Here is a 26,869-nt window from a genome sequence, read left to right as displayed (position 1 = left end):
AGGCCATGAGAGGGCATGAATTAGAATGGAGTAGTATCTGTTGTGATTCACATCTGTGGTTCCTGAGTTCTGATAGTAGTAATTCTGATGGTAAATTTATTCAAATCTATTTGGATAGTAAGAGTTCACTCCTTAAACCTAAAATAATATGGTTACATCTTTGTTGATATTTTTAAAAAATTACACTATATGTAGTGCTTCTGGATTATCATTAGTGGGATGAATTAGATGATCTTTCTAGTCTCTTTCCCTTGAAGAATTTCTTGAATCTATTATTTTTAGATACTCAGTTACCAGTTAATAATAAATTTACTTTTTCAGTAATGTTTTTATTGAAGTGAAACTTACATGACATAAAATCATTTTAAAGTGTTAGTGGCATTTAATATGTTCACAAAGTTCTATAACCACCGCTTCTTCCTAGTTTCAAAACATCACTATTTCTTTTTTTACTTGAAGATTTTTTCAATGAAGGAAGTCAGTTTTCGTCTTGGCCTAATTTTTGTTTTATATTGAGCCGTTTAACTTGCTGTATTATCATTCTCGATGCAATGTGAAATTAGTAAAACATTATAATAAAAAATTTAAAAACTATATCCAGTGGTAGTAGGAATCTCATGATTCTCTTACAGTTGTGTTTGTTTTTTGGTCATGTTTTATATTCCTTGGCTTCCATATTTTCTCTATCTTGATAGAGAAGTTATAATTATTTCTTAATAAAAACTAATTTTTTAATAAAATAATTCACTTTTAAATAAATTTAGTTATGCTCCATCAGTGATATACAGCATAACTTTGAATTGTTAACTAGAGCATAGAGATGCTTATTCAAAAAACAAAACTGACTTTGGGATTTAGGAGATGTAGGCCTTGTCTCCAGTTCTGATGATGATGGGATTTTCATGGGGATAGTGTTGAATCTGTAGATCAATTTGGAGAGAATTGCCAGTTTTACAGTCTCTGAACACAGTAGATCTATTTATTTAGGTCTTTGATTTGTATCTTTAATCTTTTATAGTTTTCAGCAGAAAGTTCTTGAGTATATTTCATTCAACTTCATATTTTTTTAAAAGTACTTCTGTGAATGATACTGTTTTTAAATTTTCCAGTTCATTGCTAATTTGTAGAAATAGAATAGATTTTTGTAGTCTAATTTATAGCCTACAACCTTCCTAAACATACTTATTTATTCTGGTGGCTTCTTTGTAGATTCCTTCTGATTTTCTATATAGACAACCATGTCATATTTGAATAGAGAGAATTTTCTCTCTTTACAATCTTTATGTATCTCTTTTACTTCTTTATTTTGTCCTGTTTGTACAGTCTAGCAATTGATAGAATTGTTAAATGACGACAGGCTATCCCATTTCTTTCTGTGTTAACTGTGGGAGCAATGTATCTAAATAGAGGGCCAGTTTTCAAATAAAGTTAATCCTCACTTTGTCTGCTTTTAACTGAAACATGCCTATATCAGAACTGTGTCCATGCTTTCCCTGGAACTGAAGCTTTGCAAAACCAGAACATGGTTCTGATATGTATGACCTTTAGTTCACTGGGTGCTTTTCAAGGCAAGGACTGAATTATTTTCTTAGCAATACAGATATGCTAAATCTAGATCTTTCCTGGGGATAATTTTCCCCTTGAACAGTCACTAATTTTTTTAATTGGGAAAATGTAGATTTTTGTTTGTTTTGCTTTTAAAATTACCAGGCAAAATGATGAAGTAGTAATAAGATGGAAACTGGACAAAAATGAAATTGTTAGGATTTTCCGTGGGTTTACTGGGCATGAAGTATTTATTGGTTGTTTTTATTGATTGTGGTTAATATCTGTCTTTGTTTCCTGCTTAGATAAGATGAAATTAATAATTGGCTATGAATATTTTCTGTGATGTATATAGTATAATGATGCCATATCATATTTTGTTTCCTTAAATTATATACTTTTATTAAGTTTTTAAATTTAACCGAAAGAGCCTTACTTGATATTTTCAGTTGTGTGTTTGTTCTTACTTATTTTAGATAATGTGCAAAATGGCTCCCATGGTTGGGAAGGACATTACAGAGCGTCTTATCCTCCCTAGGTTTTGTGAGATGTGCTGCGATTGCAGAATGTTTCACGTTCGAAAGGTATTTTTTTTTCTTCTGTTTAAAAACATAGTGCTAGTGGTTAATGTACTGATACATGACATTTAAAAGATTATCTTAGAAGAAGCCTATGTGTAATATTTTGAAATGTCAATGATGCTTTTGTTGTCAGGTCTGTGCTGCCAATTTTGGAGATATTTGCAGTGTAGTTGGCCAGCAAGCTACTGAAGAAATGTTGGTAAGCATTGCAGATACAAAGGAGTAAACAGTGTATGTTACAAAGTAGTACATAAAGTTTGAAATGCACACATTTACTCCAAAGTTTTATTAACACAATTCCATGAATATAAACCAGAAAGATAATAACTTTGAATTTAGGAGTTTAAATATCTGTAATCTGGGCATTTGAATTATATTTTTGATATTTATTAAAAATATAGATATGTTTCAGAACCATTGATCTGTTTTTACCTCTTCCATTTCTGTTAAGCAAATCAATTCTTGTTCAATTGAATCTTTAATTTTATTGCAACCCTCAAGAATGTTGATGGCATATTAAATGTATAGCAAGTTAGTTTCAAGTAGTACACAAGATGCATATACTTGATGTATAAGGCACCATACCTAAAGAGTTTCTGAAGCCATCTCTTATGCAAAATAATTAAGTTCAGGGGCAAGCGCTTGTATAACATTAAGCTATGATTGTTGAGAGTGCTTTTGCATAGCCAGTTGAGTTATAAATTAGATGTGATTTATTGAAAATTGTTGAGTATAAATACGAATAGATCCTACTTTTTAAGACAATCCAGTATTTAAAATACTGAGGCCAGGCGTGGTGGCTCACACCTGTAATCCTAGCACTTTGGGAGGCCAAAGTGGGTGGATCACCTGAGGTCAGGAGTTCGTGAACAGCCTGGCCAACATGGCGAAACCTCATTTCTACTAAAAATACAAAAATTAGCTGGGCGTGGTGGCACACGCCTGTAATCCCAGCTACTTGGGAGGCTGAGGCAGGAGAATCGCTTAAACCCGGGAGGCGGAGTTTGCAGTGAGCCGAGATCTCACCACCTCACTCCAGCCTGGGCAAAAGAGTGAGACTCTGTCTCAAAACAAACAAACAGACAAAAAAAACAAAGCAGAAAATGAAAACGAAGTAACTAATGAAATCTGCTATCTTTATCCAACTAACAAAACTCTTTCCTTTTCACATAGCTGCCCAGATTTTTCCAGCTTTGTTCTGATAATGTATGGGGAGTCCGAAAGGCTTGTGCTGAATGCTTCATGGCAGTTTCATGTGCAACATGTCAAGAAATCCGACGGACCAAATTATCAGCACTTTTTATTAATTTGATCAGTGATCCTTCACGTTGGGTAGGGTTTTGATTATCACTTTTATAAAATAATACATTTGTGTCCGTTTTAAAGCAAACATAATTTTGACCTCATAAGAAATAACTTATAATTTAAGATATATTATTTTTTATACTTTTAGGAATAGACAGTAGAAAGACTCCTATATTAACAGTTTTTATGTTTTTTTGTAACAGGACAAAAGTTTGTTTACAACTTTAAGTCCTGTTGATTTTTATTTAATTGGCATGTTGTATTATGTTAATTAATTTTTAGATGGTAAACCACTTGCGTCTTTGGAGTAAGTCCCACTTGGTCATAGTGTATAACTCTTTTTATATGTTGCTGGATTCAGTTTGTCAGTATTTGGTTGAGGATTTTTGTGTCCTTATCATGAGAGATATTAGTCTGTAGTTTTCTTATGGTGCCTTTGTCTGGTTTTGTCAGAGTGATAATGGTCTTATAAAATGTGTTAGGAAATGTTCCCTCTTCTACTATTTTTGAGGAGAGTTTTTGGAGAATTGGTATTGATTATTCCTTAAATGTTTGGTTGAGTTCAGTGGTGAAGCCGTCTGGGCCTGGGCTTTTCTTTGCCGATAGTTTTAAAATTCCTAATTCAATCTCTTCACTTGTTATAGGTCTGTTGGGTGTTTTTTTCTTGAGTCAGTTTTCATAGTTTGTATCTTTCTAGGAATTTTGTACATTTCATCTCAGTTACTTAATTTTGTTGGTATATGATTATACGTAGGATTCCTTTATCATCTTTTAATTTCTGTAATGTCAGTAGTAATGCCTCTTCTTTCATTTCCTATTTGAGTAATTGGAGTCTTGTCTCTGTTTCTTGGCCAGTCTGCTAAAGGTTTGTCCGTTTTGTTGAGCTTTTTAAAGAACCAACTTTTGGTTTCATTGGTTTTCTCTATTTTTCTATTATTCATTAATTTCCATTTTAATCTTTATTCTCACTTCTGCTTGCTTTTAGTTTGCTTCTTTAGGCGGAAGGTTAGGTTATGGATTAGAGGTCTTCCTTCCTTCTTTGAAGTATCATCTGGGGTAAATGGCTTTCAACCTGAAAAACTTAATTTTAGAATTTCTTGTTAATGTAGTTCTGCAAACAACTGTTTTCATTTATCTTTGAATGTCTTTATTTCACCTTTGATTTTGAAAGACAGCTTTGCTTAACGTGAGATTGGGTGTGTTATGCCACTGCCTCTGACCTCTTCTGTTTCTGCTGAGAAGTCAGCTGTTAATCATATTGGGGTTCCCTTGTAAGGGATGTGTCATTTTTCTCTTGTTGCTTTCTGGATTTTTCTCCTTGCCTTTGACTTTCAGAATTTTTACTGTGATGTATCCGTATGTGCAGCTCTTTTAGTTTATACTACTTGGAGTTGAGTTGATTGAACTTCCTAGTTATGTAAGGTACGTTTTTCTATACATTTGAAAAATTTTGAGCCAACATTTCTTCAAATATTTTTCTTTCTCTTCTCTCCCTGTAATATTCCTATTGTATATATGTTAATGTGCTTAACGGTGGCCTACATTTCTTTGAGGCCCTTTTCATTTTTCCTCATTTTTTCTCCTCTCTATTCTTTGGCTTGCATAATCTCTATTGATCTATCTTCAGTAGATCAATTCTTTGTTCTGCCAGGTCAGATCTACTGTTGAGCTCATGTATTGACTTTATTTTAGTCATTGCACTTTTCAGCTGTAGAATTTCCATCTGGTTCTTTTTTATAATTTCTCTTTATTGATGTTATACTCTAGTTGATGCAGCACTGTCCCCATACCTCCCATTACTTCTGTAATCATCATTTCCTTTGGTTCTCTGAACATGTTTATAATAGCTACTTTGAAGTCTTTTTTTAAGTCTGAAATCTGATTGCTCTCACAATCAGTTTCTGTTGCCTGTCTCTTTTATCCCCCTAATGTATGGAATTTTTTTTTTTTTTTTTTTTTTTGCCTGCCTTGTAATGTTTTGTTGAGAGTTGAACGTTTTAGATAATATGTGTAGTAACGTTGATACTGGTTGTCCTTGCTCCCCCATGGGGCTTGTTACCATTATTTGCTTGTTTAGTGACTGGCTGGAATGCTTGGGTGAAGACTGTTTCCCCATTCTAGGAGGTACAGCTTTGGGTCTGCCCACAGTCACGCTGGTATGACAGGGGCTTGGTGGGTATGGAAGGGCAGCAGCCTGAGGTTCCATTGGCTTCTTTCTCCTGGTGAGGACTCACCACCCTGTGAGCTGGACCAGTGGCTTTTGGGGCCCCAGCCTTTTCAGTGTGCCACACCCAAAGGAGCCTCACCCCTCAGCTGCTGTCACTCAGGACTGGGCCTCAGCATCAGGTAGCTGGAGCAAAGCAGCCTGTGCCCAGGAGCTGCGGGAGAGCAGACCCCAGTGTGCTTGGCTACAGCACACTGCAGTCTCACACCTCACCTCACTGGAGGTAGTATAAGGAGGAAATGGTCGGCCGGGCGCGGTGGCTCACGCCTGTAATCCCAGCACTTTGGGAGGCTGAGGAGGGTGGATCACGAGGTCAGGAGATGGAGACCATCCTGGCTAACACGGTGAAACCCCGTCTCTACTAAAAATACAAAAAATTAGCCGGGCGTGGTGGCGGGCAACTGTAGTCCCAGCTACTCTGGAGGCTGAGACAGGAGAATGGCGTAAACCAGAGAGGCGGAGCTTGCAGTGAGCCAAGATCGCGCCCCTGCACTCCAGCCTGGGCGGCAGAGCGAGACTCTGTCTCAAAAAAGAAAAAAAAAAAAGAGTCTCAGCTTTTTTAGGATGTGTACGACATTTTGTCAGTTTTCTGGAATTGATATCCCTTCATTTGCTGCTTGCTCCTAGGGTCATTTCCAGGGGCTTTGAATTATTGTTTTATAATTTTCACTTCACCAGGAAGTGGGTCAGCTGAGCACCTCACACAGTCATGGCAGAGATCAGTCTCAGGACCTTTGCATATTCATTCCCAAAACAAAATTGACGTAGAGGGCAAGACTCTTAAGCCTTGATATTATGTTAATGTTTTTGTCATATCCTGTATCGGCTTGTTAGAAAAGATTAGCATAGCTTACTTAAAGTTTTCTTGGTGAAGCTATGTATTTGGTCATTGTTTGGATTGGTAACATGCAGTAGTTCCTATTAATTTGAGAATATGGATGTGTCAGTCATTTTAGAGATGTACAGCTGTTCCTTGGTATCCATGGAGGATTGGTTCCAGGACCACTTGTGGATACCAAAATCTGAGGATACTCAGAAGTCTCTGATATAAAATGGCATAGTATTTGCATGTAACCTATGCACATCCTCCTGTACACTTTAAATCATCTCTAGATTACTTATATCTAATACAGCATAAATGCTATGTAAGTAATTGTTATTCTGTATTATTTAGGGAATAATGACAAGGAAAAAGTCTGTACTTGTTCCGTACAGACACAACCATCATGGATCTAACTATGTTTTCAATGTGCAATTAGTTGAACCCACAGAACCTGTGGATACAGAGGGCAGACTCTATATGCTGCACCTGTCTGAGAAAAATATGTATCTTATGCCTATTTTACACACACACACACACACACACACACACACACACACACACGCATATGCGCGCGTAAAAACTATGCCTATTTAGTTGCAAAAAAAAGACAAGATAGTCTTTTGTCTGAACAATGTTAAGCCATTTGGGGAAGGTTATAATCTACTGTATTATCTCTTCTCAAAAGTTAAAATTGGATTAAAAGTTAATTTTATTTCTGAAATTCTTTAATATTTATTCTTTGAGTGACTTACAGGTTTTTTAGTGGTTTCCAGAACCTTTGTTTAAAATCATTAGTTGTTTTTTTCTTAAAGTCATTGAAAGTAGTAAAAGCAGTAGCTTAAAGTCAGTTTATTTTGAGGAATAGCTCAAAGTAGAAATATTTTTATAGTGTTGGAAAATTAATTACAGGCAGTGGGGTGTGTTGGAGAGTTAAAATTGGACTTTAGTCCTGATTTCATTGTAACTATAGGGTAACATTGAAGAAGTCATTTTATTTGGATTCCAGTTTCTGTTTTTGTGAAATCAAGGAGGTAGATTAATAGTAGGATTTAATTAACTCTTACTAGACACTCTAAGGTGTATTTGTCCTCCACATTAAACTTTTTTCATTCTAATCTAACAACAAGGTAAACTAATGATTTAGATAAATTAAGCTATGTCCTTTATTGGGAACAAGCTCAGAGATTTAACAATATTCAAAGAAGATTAAATTCATGCATACAGTGTTAGAAGTGACCTTTTATCCTTTTATGGAAGTAATATTTGGTGACTTACGAAGAGGAGAAAAACCCTTAGTTTACACACATATGAGCTATTCTTTTCTCTCTCATGTATATAATTCTAGCCTTTTTAAAAAACCAATTGAGTCATTTCTTATATATGCTTCTCCAAGAGTAAGTAAATACTAATAATAGATATGCTTTACATTTATTTGCTTTTGTAAAAATCATGCTTACTATATAATTATCTTAAACTTGAGAAAGGTATTATGCTTTTTTTTTTTTTTTTTTAAGAAAAGGAATGCTAGCCAGGAGCAGTGACTCACACCTATGATCCTAACACTTTGGGAGGCAGAGGTGGGAGGATTGCTTGAGGCTAGGAGTTCAAGACCAGTCTGGGCAGCATAGCAAGACCCTGTCTCTGCAAGAAAAAAAAAAAAAACTAACTGGATGTAGTGGCACATGCCTATAGGCCCCAACTATTCATGAGGCTGAGGTTGGAGGATCACTTAAGCCAAGGATTTTGAGGCTGCAGTGAGCCATGGCAGCACCATTGTTTTCCAGCCTCTACAACAGAGCGAGACCTGCCTCAAAGGAAAAGGAATGCTAAACTTCAGGGAAATTGGTGTGTGGCAAAGTCAAGGTTTTAGTAACATACCAGTTTTCCCATTGTTGTTGCCTTTGTCTGATTGTGTCCATCCATCCTTCCTTCCATAAAAACCTCTCATTTTCAAAAATATGACATGAAGTGAAATTCTATAACTTTTTTATCACCCCCAAATGAGACAGTCATCGAGAACAATAGTTTATGCTTCGAGATCTTTGTGACATATATTTTAAGTTAACATTATATTTCTGGTACATCTGTCTTGCTTCCTTGTAGTGAACAAATTAAAGTCTTTCCTACCTGAAAACATTAAATATATTTATCACATTTTGTTGACTTTATTGATTTTTATGTTCTTTGTGGCACTCTTGGTTTTCCTTATTCTTTTTGTTCTTGAGAACACAGCAGGACTTTCTTTAGTTTTGTTCTATGCAAATGTTTTATAGTATCTCTTAGATTATCATGGTTCAGACATTCAAGAGAGGATAAAAATAATTGAAAGTAAAAAAGAACCAATAGGGATTTGTTTGTTTGTTTGATGTGTGTGGTGTTTGGGGGCTTTTTTTAGACAGTCTTGCTCTGTCACCCAGGCTGGAGTGCAGTGGTGTGATCACGGCCCACTACAGACGTAGCCTCACGGGTTCACCTGCTTCTTCCACCTCAGGCCCTGCCGAGTAGCTGGGACCACAGACATGCGCCACCATGCCCTGCTAACTTTGGTATTTTTTGTAGAGACTGGATTTCGCCATGTTGCCCAGGCTGGTCTCAAACTGCTGGACTCAAGCGATCTGCCCAGCTCGGCCTCCCAAAGTGCTGGGATTACAGGCATGAGCCACTGCGCCCAGCCAGAGAAAATAGCTTGTAAGAATTTTTCAATCCTAGCTAAAGTTCTGAATTTGGGCTTCCTTTAGAAAAGCTTTATTATTATCCTAAACATACTTTGGCATTTGAAAGTAGATTATTAAATATATATAATGTGTGTGTGTGTATAATTCTTTTTAAAAACGATTCCTTTATTAAATTGTCCTTTTTCTCTTCCTAGGTTCGCCAAGCAGCTTTTCAGTCTCTGGGGCCTTTCATATCTACTTTTGCTAATCCATCTAGCTCGGGCCAGTGTTTTAAAGAAGAAAGCAAAAGTTCAGAAGAGATGTCAGTAGAAAACAAAAATAGGTATAATTTTAAAACTTTGTTTTCTAATTGTACTGCTTTTAAACATTATTTCCACTATTCTGCAACAAATGTTATTTTTTGATAGTTTGCTGTTTCTCTTGAGTATAAAAATTGGTGAATATTTTTATAGAGCTTTTTTTTAACTGCATTTGTTTGTTAAGTATCTCTTTGGTTACATATCGAATGAGTAGATGCATGTAACACAATTAGGTAGTTGCCTGGCACATAGGAAACTAAATGATAGATTATGACTTTTTAAAAAAACGTTTATTTAATACATTATTTACCTAGTCAGTCATTCATTGATATCTACAATATACAGGGTAATTGTTATACACTGTGTAATATTTTGTTTTTTGGTTTTTAAGGAGTAAAACTTAATTTAGGAATAGGTTTTATTGTCCTTTTCTGTCAAATAATTTAGTTGTGCATCTTGGATTCTCTGTCAATGGTGATTGTAATCTGTCAGTTTAAGGAGAAAGCATTGGAATGATTAACACCAATTTAGTATATTTATTAGCCAGTATATCAGTTTTAAGTATATCAGTCTCATAGGGAAACCAGAGTTTTAAATAAAGCTTAAAGAGTCAACTGGGATTTTTATTTTTAAATGTTTTTGCATCAAAAATTTTCTATTAAATTTAAATTTTTAGAATTTATTATAATATATATTTAGGGGAAAAATTAATTCAAGCCTAACTTATTAGTATGTGGGAAATGTACACAAACTTTTACAGTTATGCACTTGTACAAGTTTTTGAAACAGTCCCTGCTATAATGCTTGAGTTACCGTAGTGTCTTTTCCCTCCCTTGTCATGATGCTAATGGACATTTTCTTCTGTAGGTCTTGATACTGTGCTATTTGCTTTCTTGGTGTTTTGATTTGGCAGTTCTTCTTTCTTCTCTGCTGCCTTGTTTTACCTTTTTGCCCGTTCTCCTACTGTCCTGCTGAATAGCCAAACAAACCTGAGGTACTGTTTTTTGTAAAGGAAGAAAATCACTCAAACCTGTCTTCCTAGCAAGCAAAGTCTGTCAGTTTTTTTTGAAAACAGGTGCTGCAAGGAGTTTGACAAAAGTGATGATGGTGGGTGGGGAATGTTATCTATTTTTCATTTTTGAAATCAGCATACTTAAACAAATTACTTGTGTATACTGAAGACTGTTACATAACTTTTGTTTTAAAATCTGAAATGGGTCTAGTAAGTCAAACTATAAATTTACAGAGAATTATATAGGACGAGTTGGTAAACTTTCTTCTCTTTCACAACTACTTACTCGGCCTTTGCAGTGTATAAGCAGCCATAGACATTACATAAATGGACAAGCTTGGCTGTGTTCCAGTAAAACTTCACTGACCTAAACAGTGTGCCTATCAAGGCCATGTTTGCTGTCTACCGGTGTGTAGCATTATTGCAAGAGCTATTTAAAGGTAGTTTAATTTCTTGATTCTTCTTCCATTGTAATAAGGTATGTCTTAATGTCCAGGCAATACTACTTGTATTGCTGATCTTCAGTAATATTATTAGAGCTTATTAAATTACGTTAATGATATGGTGGGGGGAAGAGAGCATTCCTGGCTAAGGAAGGAGTTATGTAAAAGCTTTTACATTGTAAAAGCTTTTGCACATTTTGACATTCTATCTTTATAAAGAAGTAGTACTGTATATTATTAAATCTCAGAACCATTAGTTTGTTTGCCCTCCCTTAGATAGCACACTGGCATTTGTCTTAAGCTGTCTTAAACTGTTGTGGTGTTAAGATTGATTGATTGATTATGCAAAAGTTAACTGAGCACCTACTATGAACCAGAAACTTTAAGTGGAAAGATAGAACTTAGTTCCTGTCCTCAAAGTTCTCTCAGTTTCTTAGATTCAGGTTTTTCAAACAAATGTCTTACAAAGTAAGAAAGTTTTTGGCAACATATTTCCACCACTGTTTATTGTATAGTGTTTCATCTGACCCTAGAAATGTTTACTATCACTTCATTACTGTTTGAAGCATGTATTGATTCCAAACATCTGACTTACACATCAGATCTTTCACTCACCCTGGATCAGGCTATTAATGCTTCTTTGAAAGTGCTGATAGGCCGGGCGCGGTGGTTCAAGCGTGTAATCCCAGCACTTTGGGAGGCCGAGACGGGCGGATCACGAGGTCAGGAGATCGAGACCATCCTGGCTAACCCGGTGAAACTCCGTCTCTACTAAAAAATACAAAAAACTAGCCGGGCGAGGTGGTGGGCGCCTGTAGTCCCAGCTACTCGGGAGGCTGAGGCAGGAGAATGGCGTAAACCCAGGAGGCGGAGCTTGCAGTGAGCTGAGATCCGGCCACTGCACTCCAGCCTGGGTGACAGAGCGAGACTCCGTCTCAAAAAAAAAAAAAAAAAAAAAAAGAAAGTGCTGATAAAGCCTGCTTCACAGAAATAGAGTTGAAATACTCAAATCTGCATTTTGAAAGTATGTAAAATAAGCATTCCTTATCACATTGTTTTCTGAATGCACCATGTTCTCTTAATTCTCCCTGTTTTTATACTTGCTGCTGTCTGGGAAGCTTCTTGTTCCATCCATACCCTCGTTTAACAAAGTCCTGTCTTAGACTCACTGACTTGTCCAGGAAGTACAGAGCTTTTGTCTTCGCATCAGTAGCGCTGTGAGCACTATTTTAATCCTATCCTTTTGGCTACATATTGGCATCTATCATCAGTAGCCTCCCGGCCATGCATTGTGGCATCCAGCTCCTCCCATTGTCTCTGCTGGGACTTGCCCTTTGGTGCACATATTAGTCCTGAATGAATTATTCTAGGAAAATATGGATTTGACCTCAAAAATCTGAAGTAACTAAACCACTTTTGCTGGGGTTTTCCAGTTTAGCTTAATGCTAACTATATGAAAAAAAAAATCTTAGCACAAATTTGGAAATATTTCATGAATGCTAAAACTTCGTTGAATTAATTCACAGTACTTGGAAGGTGTATCCTGGAGTGTGTTTGCTTTTATCTCAGGATACAATGCCTCTTTAGCCAGATGTTCTGCAAGTCATTTTCTCCTTGAAATACCTGTAATTAATTTTCTAGGCCCATAGTCTCTAGTAAGGAACTCTGAGGATATTAATTGCAAACTTATGTAGGCACAAAAAGACACTTAGATTCCTCCTTAAGTAGGTAGTTTCTGGACTGTCCTCTGGTGCTCTTGATACCTACGTCTCTTAGGAGACAGGGTAATTCTCATTATACAGAGTCACAAAGGGCTTCAGTTTTCAAAAAAAATTTGTCTTGCACAATAGCTTTTCAAAGTCTGACAATTAGGAATATCAGAATTTTAGCATTGGACAGCTTGATTTTGCATTGACTATTATACTTTACCAGGAAAAATTCGAATTTAGAGAATTTATGCTTTTGACATTTTTGAAGCCATGCATGCTATAGTTCTATCCAGAATTTAATACTGTACTAGGGAAAACTTCGTCTTCTAGTTTCATTCTAAGAGTTTTAACTTTGGACAAACTAACAAGTTTACATTTATCAGACAAACAGTTATTTGACCAGTCATTCTCCGTTCATTTTTGCAGCTGAGAATATTAAAATTTAATTTTAACACCAAGGTGAGATAGTGATCAAGGAACTTCAAGCCCCTGTAATTCCATCACTTTGGGAGGCTGAGGCAGGAGGATCGCTTTAGCCCAGGAGTTTGAGGCTGCAGTGAGCTATGATCATACCACTTTACACCAGCCTGGGCTACAGAGTGAGACCCTGTCTCTTAAAAAAAGAATAAACAAAAACAGAAGTTCATTATATTTATTAGATAGTACATATGAGGTCTTACAAGTTTTATCCATTTGCTCTTCTCTTCCCCGTTTCTGAACAGTATCTTATTATAAATTTAAAATTTTAGTTTGAATGATTTCAGAAATTTTGCAAGAATATCACAAAGAATTTCATATATCCATCTAGATTTTCCAAATACTGTTTTACCATATTTGCTTTATTCTTTTTTCTGAACTCTATGAGAATACGTTTTAGACATGATATTCTTTTTACCTTTTTAAAATAGTATGTATTTCCTTAAAACACAGATGTTAATATGTAACTGTAGTCCAGTTACCAAAATTAGGAAATTAACATTGATACAATACTGTTAGCTAATCTGTAGCCTTTATTGAATTTTACCAGTTGGCCCACTAATGTTCTTTATAACAAAAGGGAAAATTATGTATTTTTTAATAATGGACAAAATGGGAAATACGTAATTCATAGACATATAGAAGACACATTTATTTTACATAATAGCACTAGTTTCAGGAGCTCCTTTGGGAGAGAGAAAACCATCTTACAGGTTATCTAGGTCAACTCCTCATTTTTATGAATAAGGAATAAGTGAGGAATCCTAGAAGTCATTAAAAGGCTCAGAGTTTTATATTAATGTAGTGCCAGTGTGAGAGTAAGAACTTAAAGTCTGGTTTCCTCACACTTGTAAATAATTGTATTATATATGCATACTATATATATTGTAGTTACAAGAATAGAAGAAAAATACCAGAATTTAAAATGCAGTCACAATGTGTTATGTTTTCAGATGACTTAACAAATATGTTTTTGTTCATCAGTATTTTAAAAAATAATCACCTGTTGGTGAAAATATGGTTTTTAAAACAGCATTATGATGAGAGGGAACTTCGTAATTTCATGAGAATGTAGATGGTGACTGTTGAACTGGGAGCCCACATAGGTATTAACATCACCCTCCTTTTGCACAGTCCTTTTAATTCTCCCGTTAAGCATCTTTTTTATGTGTATTTAAAGGCACACAGATGCTTTTTTCTGTATTCATCTTACGAATTTACTTACATATTCAGCCATCCTTATTTCCCTTTCATGTTTTTTTGGAAGCAATGTCTCCTCACCTGTTTAATCTGTTCCTCTGTGTTTTTGAAGCCCATATTCTTTCCTCTTCTCAGAAAGACATTGCTTTATCAGTTATTCCATCAATCTCTGCGTCTCCAGTTCCTTCATCTCTTTTAACCTGTTTTCCTCAGCCTAAAAATACGCTCGTTATGCTTTTATACAGGGAGAATGCCTTCACTCTTTGTTATTCTGTGCAATTGTTGTGTTATTCTTTATTAATATTTGCTGCCTCCACATGTGTCAGCCCCACACATCTGAGTTGATGACCTCCACCTCTGTCTCAGTCTTTACCTCTTTCTCATAGATATCACCACCTAGAACCCAACATGGATAGCTAACTCAGCCTATCTCAACCTGAACCCGTTAGCTTTCTTGTGAAACTGTTATTTGTTACCTGCAGCATGCAATAAGTGGAAAAGTCCTGTTGGTTTTTGCTGCTGTTTGAATGTGTTGTTCTGTACTCCTGAAGATACTACCTCCATCAGAACATCATCACTTTTCACCTGCGCATCTGTAATTCCTGCCACCTGTCTTATCTCTCATTTTCTACACTTCCTCCAGAATGGTCTTTCTAAAACAACAGATCTATCAACAGTTTCCTTAACTTCTACATGATTTCCTGTGGTCCAGGATGAACTCCGGAGGTCTGCTGGTCTGGAATACAGTGTTTCCTGTGATATCTTTCATCCTTGTCATCGATCATTTCCTCATTGCTGATTCCTGAATGCGTCGCACCTTGTGTGCCACTCCGGCCTTTGCATGTACTGTTTCTCCTTTGGATGCTTTTTTCTTCCCCTTAGCCCCATAAACATGTATTGGTTCTTCTGAGCACAACTCATGTCATTTTCTTGAAGGCCTTTTAATCTTCACTCCCATCTCCTCCTGTGTTCAGTGTGCATGCATCTGTGCTTACCGCCCTGTCTAGCAGCAATTTGCTGATATATGTTCACTTTTTCTGTTTGCCTCTAATTGTAATCTCAAGAGCAAGAGCTACATCTCATTCACATTTGAATCCTCAATACTGATTTCATTTCCTGGCTCTTAGTAGGTGCTCAGTAAATGCTTGTTAAATTAAATTGAATCAAGTAATAACACTTACAGTCGTAGTTTAGATCATAGATGGCAGTAATCAGTGGGCTTTAATGAATTTGTACCCTCTGTCCTTATCAATTAAGTTATGACCTCATTTTAGGAAAACCTTGGGGAGTAGAGAGGAGTATTTTAGAAGAAACGGAAATAATATTTACATTCAAGCAGATTTTAATATATTTTGTGAGATAGCAAATAAGTATCTTTCCTACTACTATATTAAATTTTTTTTTTTAATTTTCCTTGTGTAATGTAAGCAAATAGGCTTTAGGTCTCAGCTTTTCAATATGTCATTGGAGTAGAGAGGCAATACAAGTAATCCTAAAAATAAAATAATTTAAATATTGTTATGTATCTTAAAATGATTTTACGAATTTCTGTTTCCACTACTTTAGTTATTTATTATTGAAGTTAGCATGGTATTATAGAATCCCAGGATTCTTAAATGTTACCTTCTCTAACTAATACACATTGCTTGACTATCTAGACTTACACTTAACAGGTATTTACATCTTTGAACACAGAACAGCTGATGGAGAAAGAAGCATTATAAATAATATACATAAACTCAATTTGTGCAGATAATCCATAATTTTTAATGTTTAACTTGTCTAAATGCTATATGTAATATCTTTCATCAGTTTTTTTTAAAGTAATTATCCTTTCATCTTGTTTTTTTTTTTCACCAAATAAAACAATAAAAGGACCAGAGATCAAGAAGCCCCAGAGGATATACAAGTCAGGCCAGAGGATACTCCTTCAGATCTCAGTGTTAGTAATTCCAGTGTCATACTGGAAAACACGTTGGAAGACCATGCTGCTGAGGCATCCGGGAAGCCTCTAGGTGAAATTAGTGTTCCACTGGACAGCTCTTTACTTTGTACTTTGTCCTCAGAATCTCACCAGGAAGCAGCTAGTAATGAGAATGATAAAAAACCTGGTAACTACAAATCTATGTTGCGACCAGAGGTTGACACCAGTTCACAAGATTCAGCTCTCTTAGATCAGGAATTGTATAACTCCTTCCATTTCTGGAGGACTCCTCTTCCTGAAATAGATCTAGACATAGAGCTTGAACAGAACTCTGGGGGAAAACCCAGCCCAGAGGGACCAGAGGAAGCATCTGAAGGCCCTGTGCCCAGTTCTCCAAACATCACCATGGCCACCAGAAAGGAACTGGAAGAAATGATAGAAAATCTAGAGCCCCACATTGATGATCCAGATGTTAAAGGTATGGAAGTCAGTCAAGTTCTTTATTCTGAAATTGATTAAAAATATTAGTGTCTATCTTAAACATTTCATTTCAGAAAAAATTGCCATTTAATGATGTATTATGGACGGGGCAAAGTGACTCATACCTGTAACACCAGCACGTTGAGAGGTTGAGGCAGGAGAATCACTTGAGAACAGGAGGTCGAGACCAGACTGGGCAACATAGTAAGACCCCATCTCTACAAAAAATGAAAAATTAGCCAGGCATGGTGGCACATGCCTGTAATCCTAGCAACTTGGGAAACTGAGGTGGGAGAGTGTTTGAGCTTAGGAGGTTGAGGCTGCACTGAACTGTAATTGTGCAGCCTCGACCTCATGAGTTCAAATGGTGTCAAAGGATCATGCTCTGATAGTTCTCCAGCCTGGGCAACAAAGTAAGATCCTGTCTATTTAAAAAAAGAAAAAGGTAGTATGACCATCATTATCATGTATTTCTAAATTCTCTTGATAAATACAATTAATCTGATTTTCAGGAAATTTTTTATTTACAATAGGCTCATCATTGCATTCCTTACTGTAATTTTATTTGTTGATAAATCACTCTCTGAAATTTTCAGTCACTCAAACAGTGCTTTACAGTTTTAAAGTTTGGGCTCTGCCTTAACTATTTTGCACAGAGACTCACTACCTTTTTATAAGATAGCAGTAGACGCAGTCATTCTTTTATGGAAAGACTGTAGAATGTTCATTGCGCCACTGCACTGCAGCCTGGGCGACAGCAAGACTCCGTCTCGGGGGTGGGGGAGGAAGAGACTATAGAATGTTCATAGCAGGCATAGTCAACACTTGATGAGTGTTTAATGTCTTTACAGCTTTTACCTGTTTAAATTTTATTATTTACCAACTTAAGTTTATTAAAGTTTATCGAACTTCAGTGACTCCGATTTTTTTTTTTTTTTTTTTTTGCTATGGAGTCTTGCTCTATCGCCCAGGCTGGAGTTCAGTGGCACTCAATCTTGGCTCACAATAACCTCCACCTCCTGGGTGCAAGCAGTTCTCCTGCCTCAGCTTCCTGAGTAGCTGGGATTACAGGCACGTGCCACTGCACCCAGCTACTTTTTTTTCTTTTTTTTTTTTTTTGAGACACAGTCTCACTCTGTCGCCAGGCTGTAGTGTAGTAGTGCCATCGGCTCACTGCGTCCACTGCCTCCCGGGTGCAAGTGATTCTCCGGCCTCAGCCTCCCAAGTAGCTGGGACTACAGGTGGTGCCACCACGCCCAGCTAATTTTTGTATTTTTAGTAGAGACTGGTTTCACCATGTTGGCCAGGCTGGTCTTGAACTCCTGACCTCAGGCAGTCCGCCTGCCTTGGCCTCCCAACATGCTGGGATTACAGGTGTGAACCACCATACTCAACTTATTTTATTTTTCTTAAACCATATATGAAAAAAATATTACCAGTTGTCCTTAAGCCGGTTCTGGGAGCTCTCATTGTATTATAGTACCTGCTAGTTCTCTGACATAGACTAGTCACTTAAATATTAATTGAAATATTGAAAGAATTGCTCTAAATTTTTCTTTCAGTAAATAAGTGAAAAGAAATATGCATAGGTTGCTTTTTAAAAAGATTTACATGTACATGCATATAAGTTTCTTGATATGACTTTGTGTTTCAGAAGATATCTAATACTCTTTGTACTGTAAATTTACTAGCTGCAGTTGAGAGAGTTCAATAGAAATAACAGGCATACCTTGGAGATATTGCTGGTTCAGTTCCAAACCACTGCAAAAAAGCAAATATTGCAGTAGAGTCATACAAATTTTGTGGTTTCTCAGTGCATAAAGAGTTATGTTTACAGTCAAGTGCAGTGGCTTTCACTGTAATAGCTGTAATCCCAGCTATCTGGGAGGCCGAGGCAGAAGGGCAGCTTAAGGCCAAGAGTTGGAGACCAGTTTGGGCAACATAGCAAGACCCTCATCTCTAAAAAGATTTTGAATAGTAGCTGGGCATGGTTGCACACACCTGTAGTCCCAGCCACTCGAAAGGCTGAGGTGGGAGAATTGAGCCTAGGAGTTTTAAGATTTCAGTAGCTATGATCGCACTACTACATTCCAGCCTGGGTGACAGAGTAAGACCCGGTCTCAGAATTTTATAAAAGTTGTGTTTATACTATACTGTAGTAAGCGTGTGATAGCATTTTGTCTAAAAAAAAAAAAAAAATGTACACACCTTCATTGAAAAATTACTAAAAAATGCTGATGATCATCTGAGCCTTACACAAGTTGTAGTCTCATTGCTGGTGGAGAGTCTTGCTTCAATGTTGATGGCTGCTGACTGGTCAGGGCAGTGATTGCTGAAGGCTGGGGTGGCTGTGGCAATTTCTGAAAATAAAACAGCATGGAAGCTTACTATGTCAGTGGACTCTTCCTTTCGTGAAAGAGTTATCCGTAGCTAGCAATGGTGTTTGTTGGCATATTACCTGCAGGAGACATCTTCTGTAAAAATTAGACTCAGTCTTCTCGAACACCACCACTCTTTTATCAGTAGGTTTATGTAATACTCTAAATCTTTCGTTGTCATTTCAACAATGTTCACAGCATCATCACTAGGAGGAGATTCCATCTTGAGAAACCACTTTCTTTGCTCATCCTAAGAGGCATTTGTTCAAGTTTGGTCAGGAGAGCCGGATATAGTGACCATGTGCCTGTGATCCCAGCTGAGGACAGGAGAATTGCTTGAGACCAGGAGTTCAAGGCTGTAGTGGTTATGATTGTGCCTATAAGTAGCCACTGTACTCCAGCCTGGACAACATAAGAAGACTCTGTCTCTAAAAATTAAAACAACAAAAAACGTTTGATTATGAGATTGTAGCATTTCAGTCACATTTTCAAGCTCCACTCCTAATTTTAGTTCTCTTGCTATTTTTACCCTATCTACAGTTACTTCCTCCACTGAAGTCTTGAACCCTTCAAAGTCATTTATAAGGGTTGAAATTACCTTCTTCCATACTCCTTTTATGTTGATATTTTGACCTCCTCCCATGAATCGTGAATGTTCCTAATGGCATCTGGGGTGGTGAATCCTTTCCAGAAGGTTTACAGTTTACTTTGTCCAGATCCATCAGAGAAATCACTATTTATGGCGCTATAACTTTACAGAATGTATTCCTGAAATAATAAGACTTGAAAGTTGAAATTACCTGTTGATCTTTGGGCTGCAGAATGGGCTTTGTGATAGCAGGCATGAAAACAACATTGTCTCCTTGTACGCCTCTATCAGAGTTCTTGGGTGACCAGGTGTATTGTCAGTGAGCTGTAATCATTTGAAAGGAATATTTTTCTAAGCTGTAGGTCTCAACAGTCGGCTTAAAATACTCGGCAAACCTTGCTGTAAACAGATCTGCTCTCATCCAGGCTTTACTTTTCCAGTGACAGGGCACAGGCAGAGTAGATTGAGCTTAATTCTTAAGGGCCCCAGGATTTTTGGAATAGTAAATGAGCATTGGTTTTAGCTTTTTTTTTTTTTTTTGACAGCGCCTCACTCCGTCACCCAGGCTGGAGTGCAGTGATGCAATCTCAACTCACTGTAACCTCTGTCCCCCAGGTTCAAGCAATTCTCCTCCCTCAGCCTCCCAAGTAGCTGGGACTACAGGCACGCACCACCATGCCTGGCTAATTTTTTTTTTTTTTTGTATGATGGGGTTTCACCAAGCTGCCCAGGCTGGTCTCGCACTCTTGACCTCAGGTAATCCACCCACCTCAGCCTCCCGAAAGTGCTGGGATTACAGGTATGAGCCACCACTCCTGGCCTGGTTTTAACTTAAAGTCACCAGCCACATTAGTCCCTAACAAGAGTCACCTTGGCCTTTGGAGCTTTGAAGCCAGGCATTGACTTCTCTTTAGCTAGGAAAGTTCTAGATGGCATTTTCTTCCAATAGAAGACTGTTTTATCTGTGTTGAAAATCTGGGCCGGGCGCGGTGGCTTATGCCTGTAATCCCAAAACTTTGGGAGGCCGAGGTGAGTGGATCATCTGAGATTAGGAGTTCAAGACCAGCCTGGCCAATATGGTGAAACCCTGTCTCTACGAAAAATACAAAAATTAGCTGGGCATGGTGGTGCATGCCTGTAATTCCAGCTACTAGGGAGGCTGAGGCAGGAGAATTGCTTGAACCCAGGAGGCAGGGGTGGCAGTAAGCCAAGATTGTACCACTGTACTCCAGCCTGGGTGACAGAGCAAGACTCCCATCTCAAAAAAAAAAAAAAAAAAAAAAAAATCTGTTGTTTGGTGTAGCTACCTTAGTGGCTTAAGAAATTTTAGCTAGATCTTCTGAATAACTTGCTGCAGCTTTACCTAAGCACTGGCTGCTTCACCTTGCACTTCTGTGTTATGGAGATGGCTCCATTCCTTGAACTTCATGAAGCAACCTCTGCTAACTTTCAGCTTTTCTTCTCAGCTTCCTAAACTCTCTCAGCCTTTACAGAATTGAAGCCAGTTAGGGCCTTGCTCTGAATTAGATTTTGGCTTAAGAGAACATTGTGGCTGATTTGATTTCTTTCCAGACCACTCAAACTTTCTGCATATCAGCAATGAAGTTGTTGTTCCTTCTTCTTCGTGTGTGTGGAGTAGCACTTTTAATGTCCTTCAAGAACTTTTCCGTCTGCGTTTATAAATTGGCTAACTGATGCAAGTGGCCTAGCTTTTGGGCTTTCTTGGCTTTTGACATGCCTTCCTCACTAAGCTTAATCATTTCTAGCTTTGGATTTAAAGTGAGAGATGTGTTACTCTTCCTTTCACTTGAACTCTTAGGGGCTACTGTTGGGTTATTTATTAATTGGCCCAATTTTAATATTGTTGAGTCTCAGGGGATAGGGATAGGGAGAGAGATGGGTAGACAAAGTCGGTAGAGCTGTAAGAACACACACATTTATCATTTAAGTTTGCTGTCTTGTCTGTCTTGTACAGCTAGTTAGCACCTCCCGAAACAATTACAATAGTAATATCAAAGATCACTGATCACAGATCACCATATATATATCTGTTATATCAGATATAACAATAATGAAAAAGATGGACATAGTACAAGAATTAACAACATGCAGTACAGAGGCACAGAGTAAACACATGCTGTTGGAAAAATAGCACTGATAAACTTGCTAAATGTAAGCTTGCCACAGACCTTCAGTTTATAAAAAGTACAGTATCAAGCCCGGCATGGTGGAGTGTGCCTGTAGTCCCAACCACTCAGGAGGCCGAGGCTGAAAGATTGCTTGAGCCCAGGGGTTCAGTGCTTCAGTGAGCTATGATCATGCCTTGTGAATAGCTTTCTGCAGGTAACTCCAACCTGGGCAAAATAGTGGGACCTCACCTCTTTAAAGAAAAAAAAAAGGAAAAGTGTAGTATCTACAAAGTGCAATAAAACAGGGTGTGCCTGCACTTTCCAGTGAACAGAATGGATGGGGGATGATACACGCACACACCGACACACCATGCACTTTATATGGGACAAAACGTTTTAACGTTTCTCTCTTGTACAATCTGTTTTTGAGTACTGTTTTGGTTTGGCTTGGGAGTGATCCCAAGAGGGAGTGGCTGAAGTGATTAAAAGGGTTGGTGAAAATTGCAGCCGAAATTCTGAAGATAATGAAAATATTCCACCGCAACTTTTTGTGAGTGAACACGTTCAGTTTTCTTAAGTTAGCAAGTAATGACCTAATGGACTAGAACCTCATCCTGTATGTTTCTTGCATGTCTATTGTCAGACACTTAATATACTTAGATGAGAAATTTTATAAATGCTGCATCTTAATAGATTATCTTAATAAAAGTTACTGATTGTTTTGTTTAAAATGTTCATATTTTGAACATCGAAGTGGATTGTTACTTGGAATAAATGCTAAGCAATATTTTTTGCTAAATTTCTGATTTATCTGGGGAGCAGGAAGAATGCCTTATCTTAATTTCGAATCACCTTTGTAAGTAAGGTGCAACCCAAAACGTAGGCAATGCTAGTTGCCAGATTTTTGAACCCCTGCCTGGTAAGTTGTCCTTTTGGTTTGCTGTAAGCAAGACAGTGCTCATTTGGGATTGTTGTGTTTTGGAGAAGATACAATTCTCATTTTCAAAAAGAATTAGAGAGAAATAAGCAGTAATAAGATATGAGATGTTTAAATTAACTGTGACAAGAATCTTTGTAATTACCATTGTTTTATGTTGGCAGGGTTTGTGTGACTGCTCTTCTGCTAAAATAGCTTAGTAAGTAAGACTTGTCAGTTTGATTCATGCACTACCAAAACATAGTTAACTTCTACTGAAATTGACTCCTTTTAATAAGCTGGAGGCAGCTCCAGCAACTAGATAGCATTTCTCTTTTCATACTAACGCAGAATAATGTACAGTAGCAGATAAACATTTTTAATCTCATGAAAGCATATTAGTTTTCTACTTTTTCTCTTGAAGGACTAATGATTTACCACAGTAGAAATTTTTTTCCAGCTTTTTGATTGCAGTGTCAAAAAAGTATACATTTTATTGATAACGTACAATGCAAATGGAGAACAGCCTTGTAAGGATATTGCAATTGTGGTTCTCACTTTGTCCGTTTCCTTATTTTGCCTGTAGCACAAGTGGAAGTGCTGTCCGCTGCACTGCGAGCTTCCAGCCTGGATGTACATGAAGAGACCATCAGTGTAGAAAAGAGAAGTGATTTGCAAGATGAACTGGGTATAAATGAGCTACCAAATTGTAAAATAAATCAAGAAGATTCTGTGCCTTTAATCAGCGATGCTGTTGAGGTAACAAACTCAGTATTTACCAAGTGAGAGTAGTTTGAATCAGAAGTCTTTCGTTGGGGAATAGTTGTAGCTGATCACTTTTAGTTTGTATGTTCTGTTTGTTGCTGATTTTTTAGCTCTTCCTTTTGCATAAAGTAATTGTTTTCATCACATCCTGTCCTCGTGACATCAGTGTCATATGAAATGCCTGGAAAAGTAAATCCCACTTCTGTCTATATGACCATTTAGTAGACTCAATGTTAATGTAGCTCACTGCAGTGAAATAGTCTTACTGGAAACAAAGCCCTTTATCAAGAATAATTAACTCTTCCCTTTTCTTTTTGGAGAGGTGCTTTGTTTCTGATCGGACCATTTCACTGCAGCGAGCAACACAGTATTCTGAGCAGAAGATCGGGACTTGAGGCCATGTTGCGGAGGGCCAGTGACATTATCTGGACTCTGGAGTGTGAGGGTGGGTACTGATCCTAGCATCATCTTCACTTTGTACTTATAGCTGTTCTCTGTGATCCTTCCCTAATTTCCTGCTGCATCTCCATCAAGCCAGCATTATTTGGTGTCAGTGCTACTTAGCCATTATTTATATAAATGGGGAGAAGGAATGCACCACCGATTGCCAGAATCGCATGGTCACAGATCATAGTGGCTTGAATGAGAAGCTCAGGAAAGAGTACCTGCACACACTGGGGACGGCAAGAGGGTTCTTAGAGCTTTAGTGCATTTCTGTTTTGATTCCTGTTAGATGGCATGTGGTATAGTTAGAAGTCTGTATGATACCACTGCTTTGGATTGAAACCCTGACTATTTATTGGAGATTTGAATAGTATTAATATATCTGCATCTTAGAAGGTGTTTATGTTGTTGTTGTTGTTACTGTTTTTGGCTGTTAACATATACATAATTTGTGAAAATAGATATTAACAGCCAAGAATAGAAATAGAAGAAAAACTGCATATGACACTCCATGGTCTCTAAAACAATGGATCAAAAGAATCCTCTCAGTACTATTTCATAAATAAGCTAATTTGAGCTGTTCGGACCATTTCAAAATTACTTTCAAATATTGTTTTTAATTACTCTCATTTTTTCTGGAGTTGTTTTTCACACATTTGACAAGCTATTCAGCAAGTTAGGTTTAAAGTAGGGAAAGTTCTTAGGTATGGCTATAAGCTTTTAAAAACGTGAGGCATGTGTGTGTTTATTACTTTTGGCAGTCTTGTAGGTAAGTAACTTAGTGTAAGATAGCTTAAATGAAGATGTGCAGCCGGGACAGCTCTTTAAGTAGTTATTTTTTCCTGACAGAATATGGACTCCACTCTTCACTATATTCACAACGATTCAGACTTGAGCAACAATAGCAGTTTTAGCCCTGATGAGGAAAGGAGAACTAAAGTACAAGTAAGTGACCAAAAAATGTGTTCCTAATTCCTCTTTTAGAGCCCATTTCTGACCTAATTTGCCCCTTCTTTATGATGAGTGTTCTAAAAATTATGACTAGTGTGTCATATTTTCTATAAGGAAATTGAAATAGTAGAGAGAGGAACGTGTAAGCACAAATCTTCGCTTTCCTACCTCTGTGATCCCATTCTTCATTCAGAGTGACCACAGTCACACACCTCATTATCTTCCTTCGTGTATTTTCATGGGCACATAAACATACACATGTGCCCCTTTTTATCATTCAAGACAACTGTGGTCATCCCATCCTACCTAGGTATTTCCTCTTGTTCACATTGCCAATAATTATAAAATACAGCTCGATTTCAGAGATGAAAATATGAAAAAATATGAAAATTTTGAAGTGCCGTCAGTAACAAGCTGCAGGAAAACTGTGCTCACGGAATCATTGGAATGTGATAGCTATGCCTTGCCTTGCTCTTTTCTAAGAATCTGACCTGGTGATCTCTCCTGTAAACACACTAGGACTCCCTCACCTTCACAGCAGCACAGCCCAGTGTACATGCCACACCTGTGGTCTCCATTGTAAGAAGGCTCTGTGGGAGATGCTACTTGTAGTTTCACTTTGATGCTGTAAGAAGTGCTACATTCACTGTGACTGTCTAGATGTGTTGTTTGCTTCTAGGACTTTATTATTATTATTATTAGAGATGGAGTCTCACTCTTGTCACCCAGGCTAGAGTGCAGTGGCACCATCTCAGCTTACTGCAACCTCCGCCTCCTGAGTTCAAACAGTTCTCCTGCCTCAGCCTCCCAAGCAGCTGGGACTACAGTTGCGAGCCACCAGGCCCAGCTAGTTTTTTTGTATTTTTAGTAGAGACAGTGTTTCGCCATGTTGGCCAGGCTGGTCACGAACTCCTGACCTCAAGTGATCCACCCACCTTGGCCTCCTAAAGTGCTGCGATTACAGGCATGAGCCACCGCGCCTGGCCTTAGGACTATATGATTATTGTTAGAAGTAGATTTCCCAGATCAAATGGTGTATTTATTTTGTTGTTGTTGTTGTTAGAGATGGGATCTCAGCTCTGTCACCCAGGCTGGAGTGCAGTGGCGAGATCACAGCTCATTGCAGCCTCGAACTCCTGGGCTCAAGCAATCGACCCTTCTGCCTCAGCCCCCCTGCTAGCTGGGACTACAGATGTGCACCACCACATGTAGCCAATTTTTATTTATTAAAAATGAAATCAGTATTCAAAACAATAGTGTTTTGAAACATGCTTTTCCCCACTTATAGACATTTTCAGTATTTCAAATCTCATTTTAATGAGTTTATTTCCATTTTCATTCTGTGTATATGGGTAGTTTATGTAGCTCAAAATTCAAGATACTTAACAGGCATTTATTGACATTCCCATCTCAGTTTTTCTTCTCCACTTGTCCATTTTGCTTCCTGAGATACAACCATTTTTACCTTTCTTTTATATCCTTCCACAGCTATATTATACGCACCTAAGCAAGATTGCAAATATGTTCTTCTTTTCCTCACATATATGCAAATAATTAGACATGTGCACTTCAATTTTGTGTGAATAATTGCTTAAATTTTCATCTAAAGAAGACAAGTTTTTATTTTTGTTTTGAGACAGTCTCACTCTATGGCCCAGGCTGGAGTACAGTGGAGCTCTCACGGCTCACTGCAGCTTCCACTTCCCTGGGCTCAAGTGATCGTCCCACCTCAGCTTCCCGAGTAGCTGGAACTACAGGTGTGAGCCACCATACCTGGCTGATTTTTTAAATTTTTTGTAGAGACAGGGTTTCACCATGTTGCCCAGGCTGGGCTCAAGTGATCCACCCTCCTTGGCTTCTCAAAGTGCCGGAATTACAGGTGTGAGCCACTGTGCCTGGCTGATTTTTGCTTTTTTAATGAACATGTTGCAAATCATGCAGAGCACCTGTTATTCTGCATTTGCTGGGTTATAACAAACTTTGTCATCTCTGCCTACATT

At 37.6% G+C, this 26,869-nt stretch overlaps 1 protein-coding gene and 1 long non-coding RNA gene across 15 annotated transcripts in view; both read left to right on the top strand.

Annotated features, from left to right (window-relative positions):
- Positions 1-26,869, top strand: part of PPP4R1 (protein phosphatase 4 regulatory subunit 1) — a 73,036-nt gene that overhangs the window by 32,303 nt on the left and 13,864 nt on the right. For 10 of the 14 annotated variants that reach the window (XM_028837972.2, XM_077975253.1, XM_077975252.1 and 7 more), the window contains 7 exons: positions 2,022-2,129; positions 2,260-2,325; positions 3,300-3,458; positions 9,348-9,475; positions 16,169-16,695; positions 23,296-23,468; positions 24,768-24,863. In XM_028837972.2, coding sequence (XP_028693805.1) covers positions 2,022-2,129; positions 2,260-2,325; positions 3,300-3,458; positions 9,348-9,475; positions 16,169-16,695; positions 23,296-23,468; positions 24,768-24,863 — 1,257 coding nt within the window. The remainder of the gene's footprint in view (positions 1-2,021; positions 2,130-2,259; positions 2,326-3,299; positions 3,459-9,347; positions 9,476-16,168; positions 16,696-23,295; positions 23,469-24,767; positions 24,864-26,869) is intronic. The other 4 variants (XM_077975255.1, XM_077975256.1, XM_077975251.1 and 1 more) reach the window with 1 other exon arrangement.
- On the top strand, positions 17,620-20,953 carry LOC144336501 (uncharacterized). Its single transcript, XR_013408358.1, has 3 exons — positions 17,620-17,922; positions 18,711-20,210; positions 20,909-20,953. It is a non-coding gene; the product is annotated as an uncharacterized LOC144336501 (long non-coding RNA).

The sequence above is a fragment of the Macaca mulatta genome, chromosome 18, assembly GCF_049350105.2.
Source record: "Macaca mulatta isolate MMU2019108-1 chromosome 18, T2T-MMU8v2.0, whole genome shotgun sequence".
NCBI classification, from domain to species: domain Eukaryota; kingdom Metazoa; phylum Chordata; class Mammalia; order Primates; family Cercopithecidae; genus Macaca; species Macaca mulatta.
The sequence above is the reverse complement of the archived record's forward strand: the minus strand, read 5'-3'. Positions and strand labels throughout refer to the sequence as shown.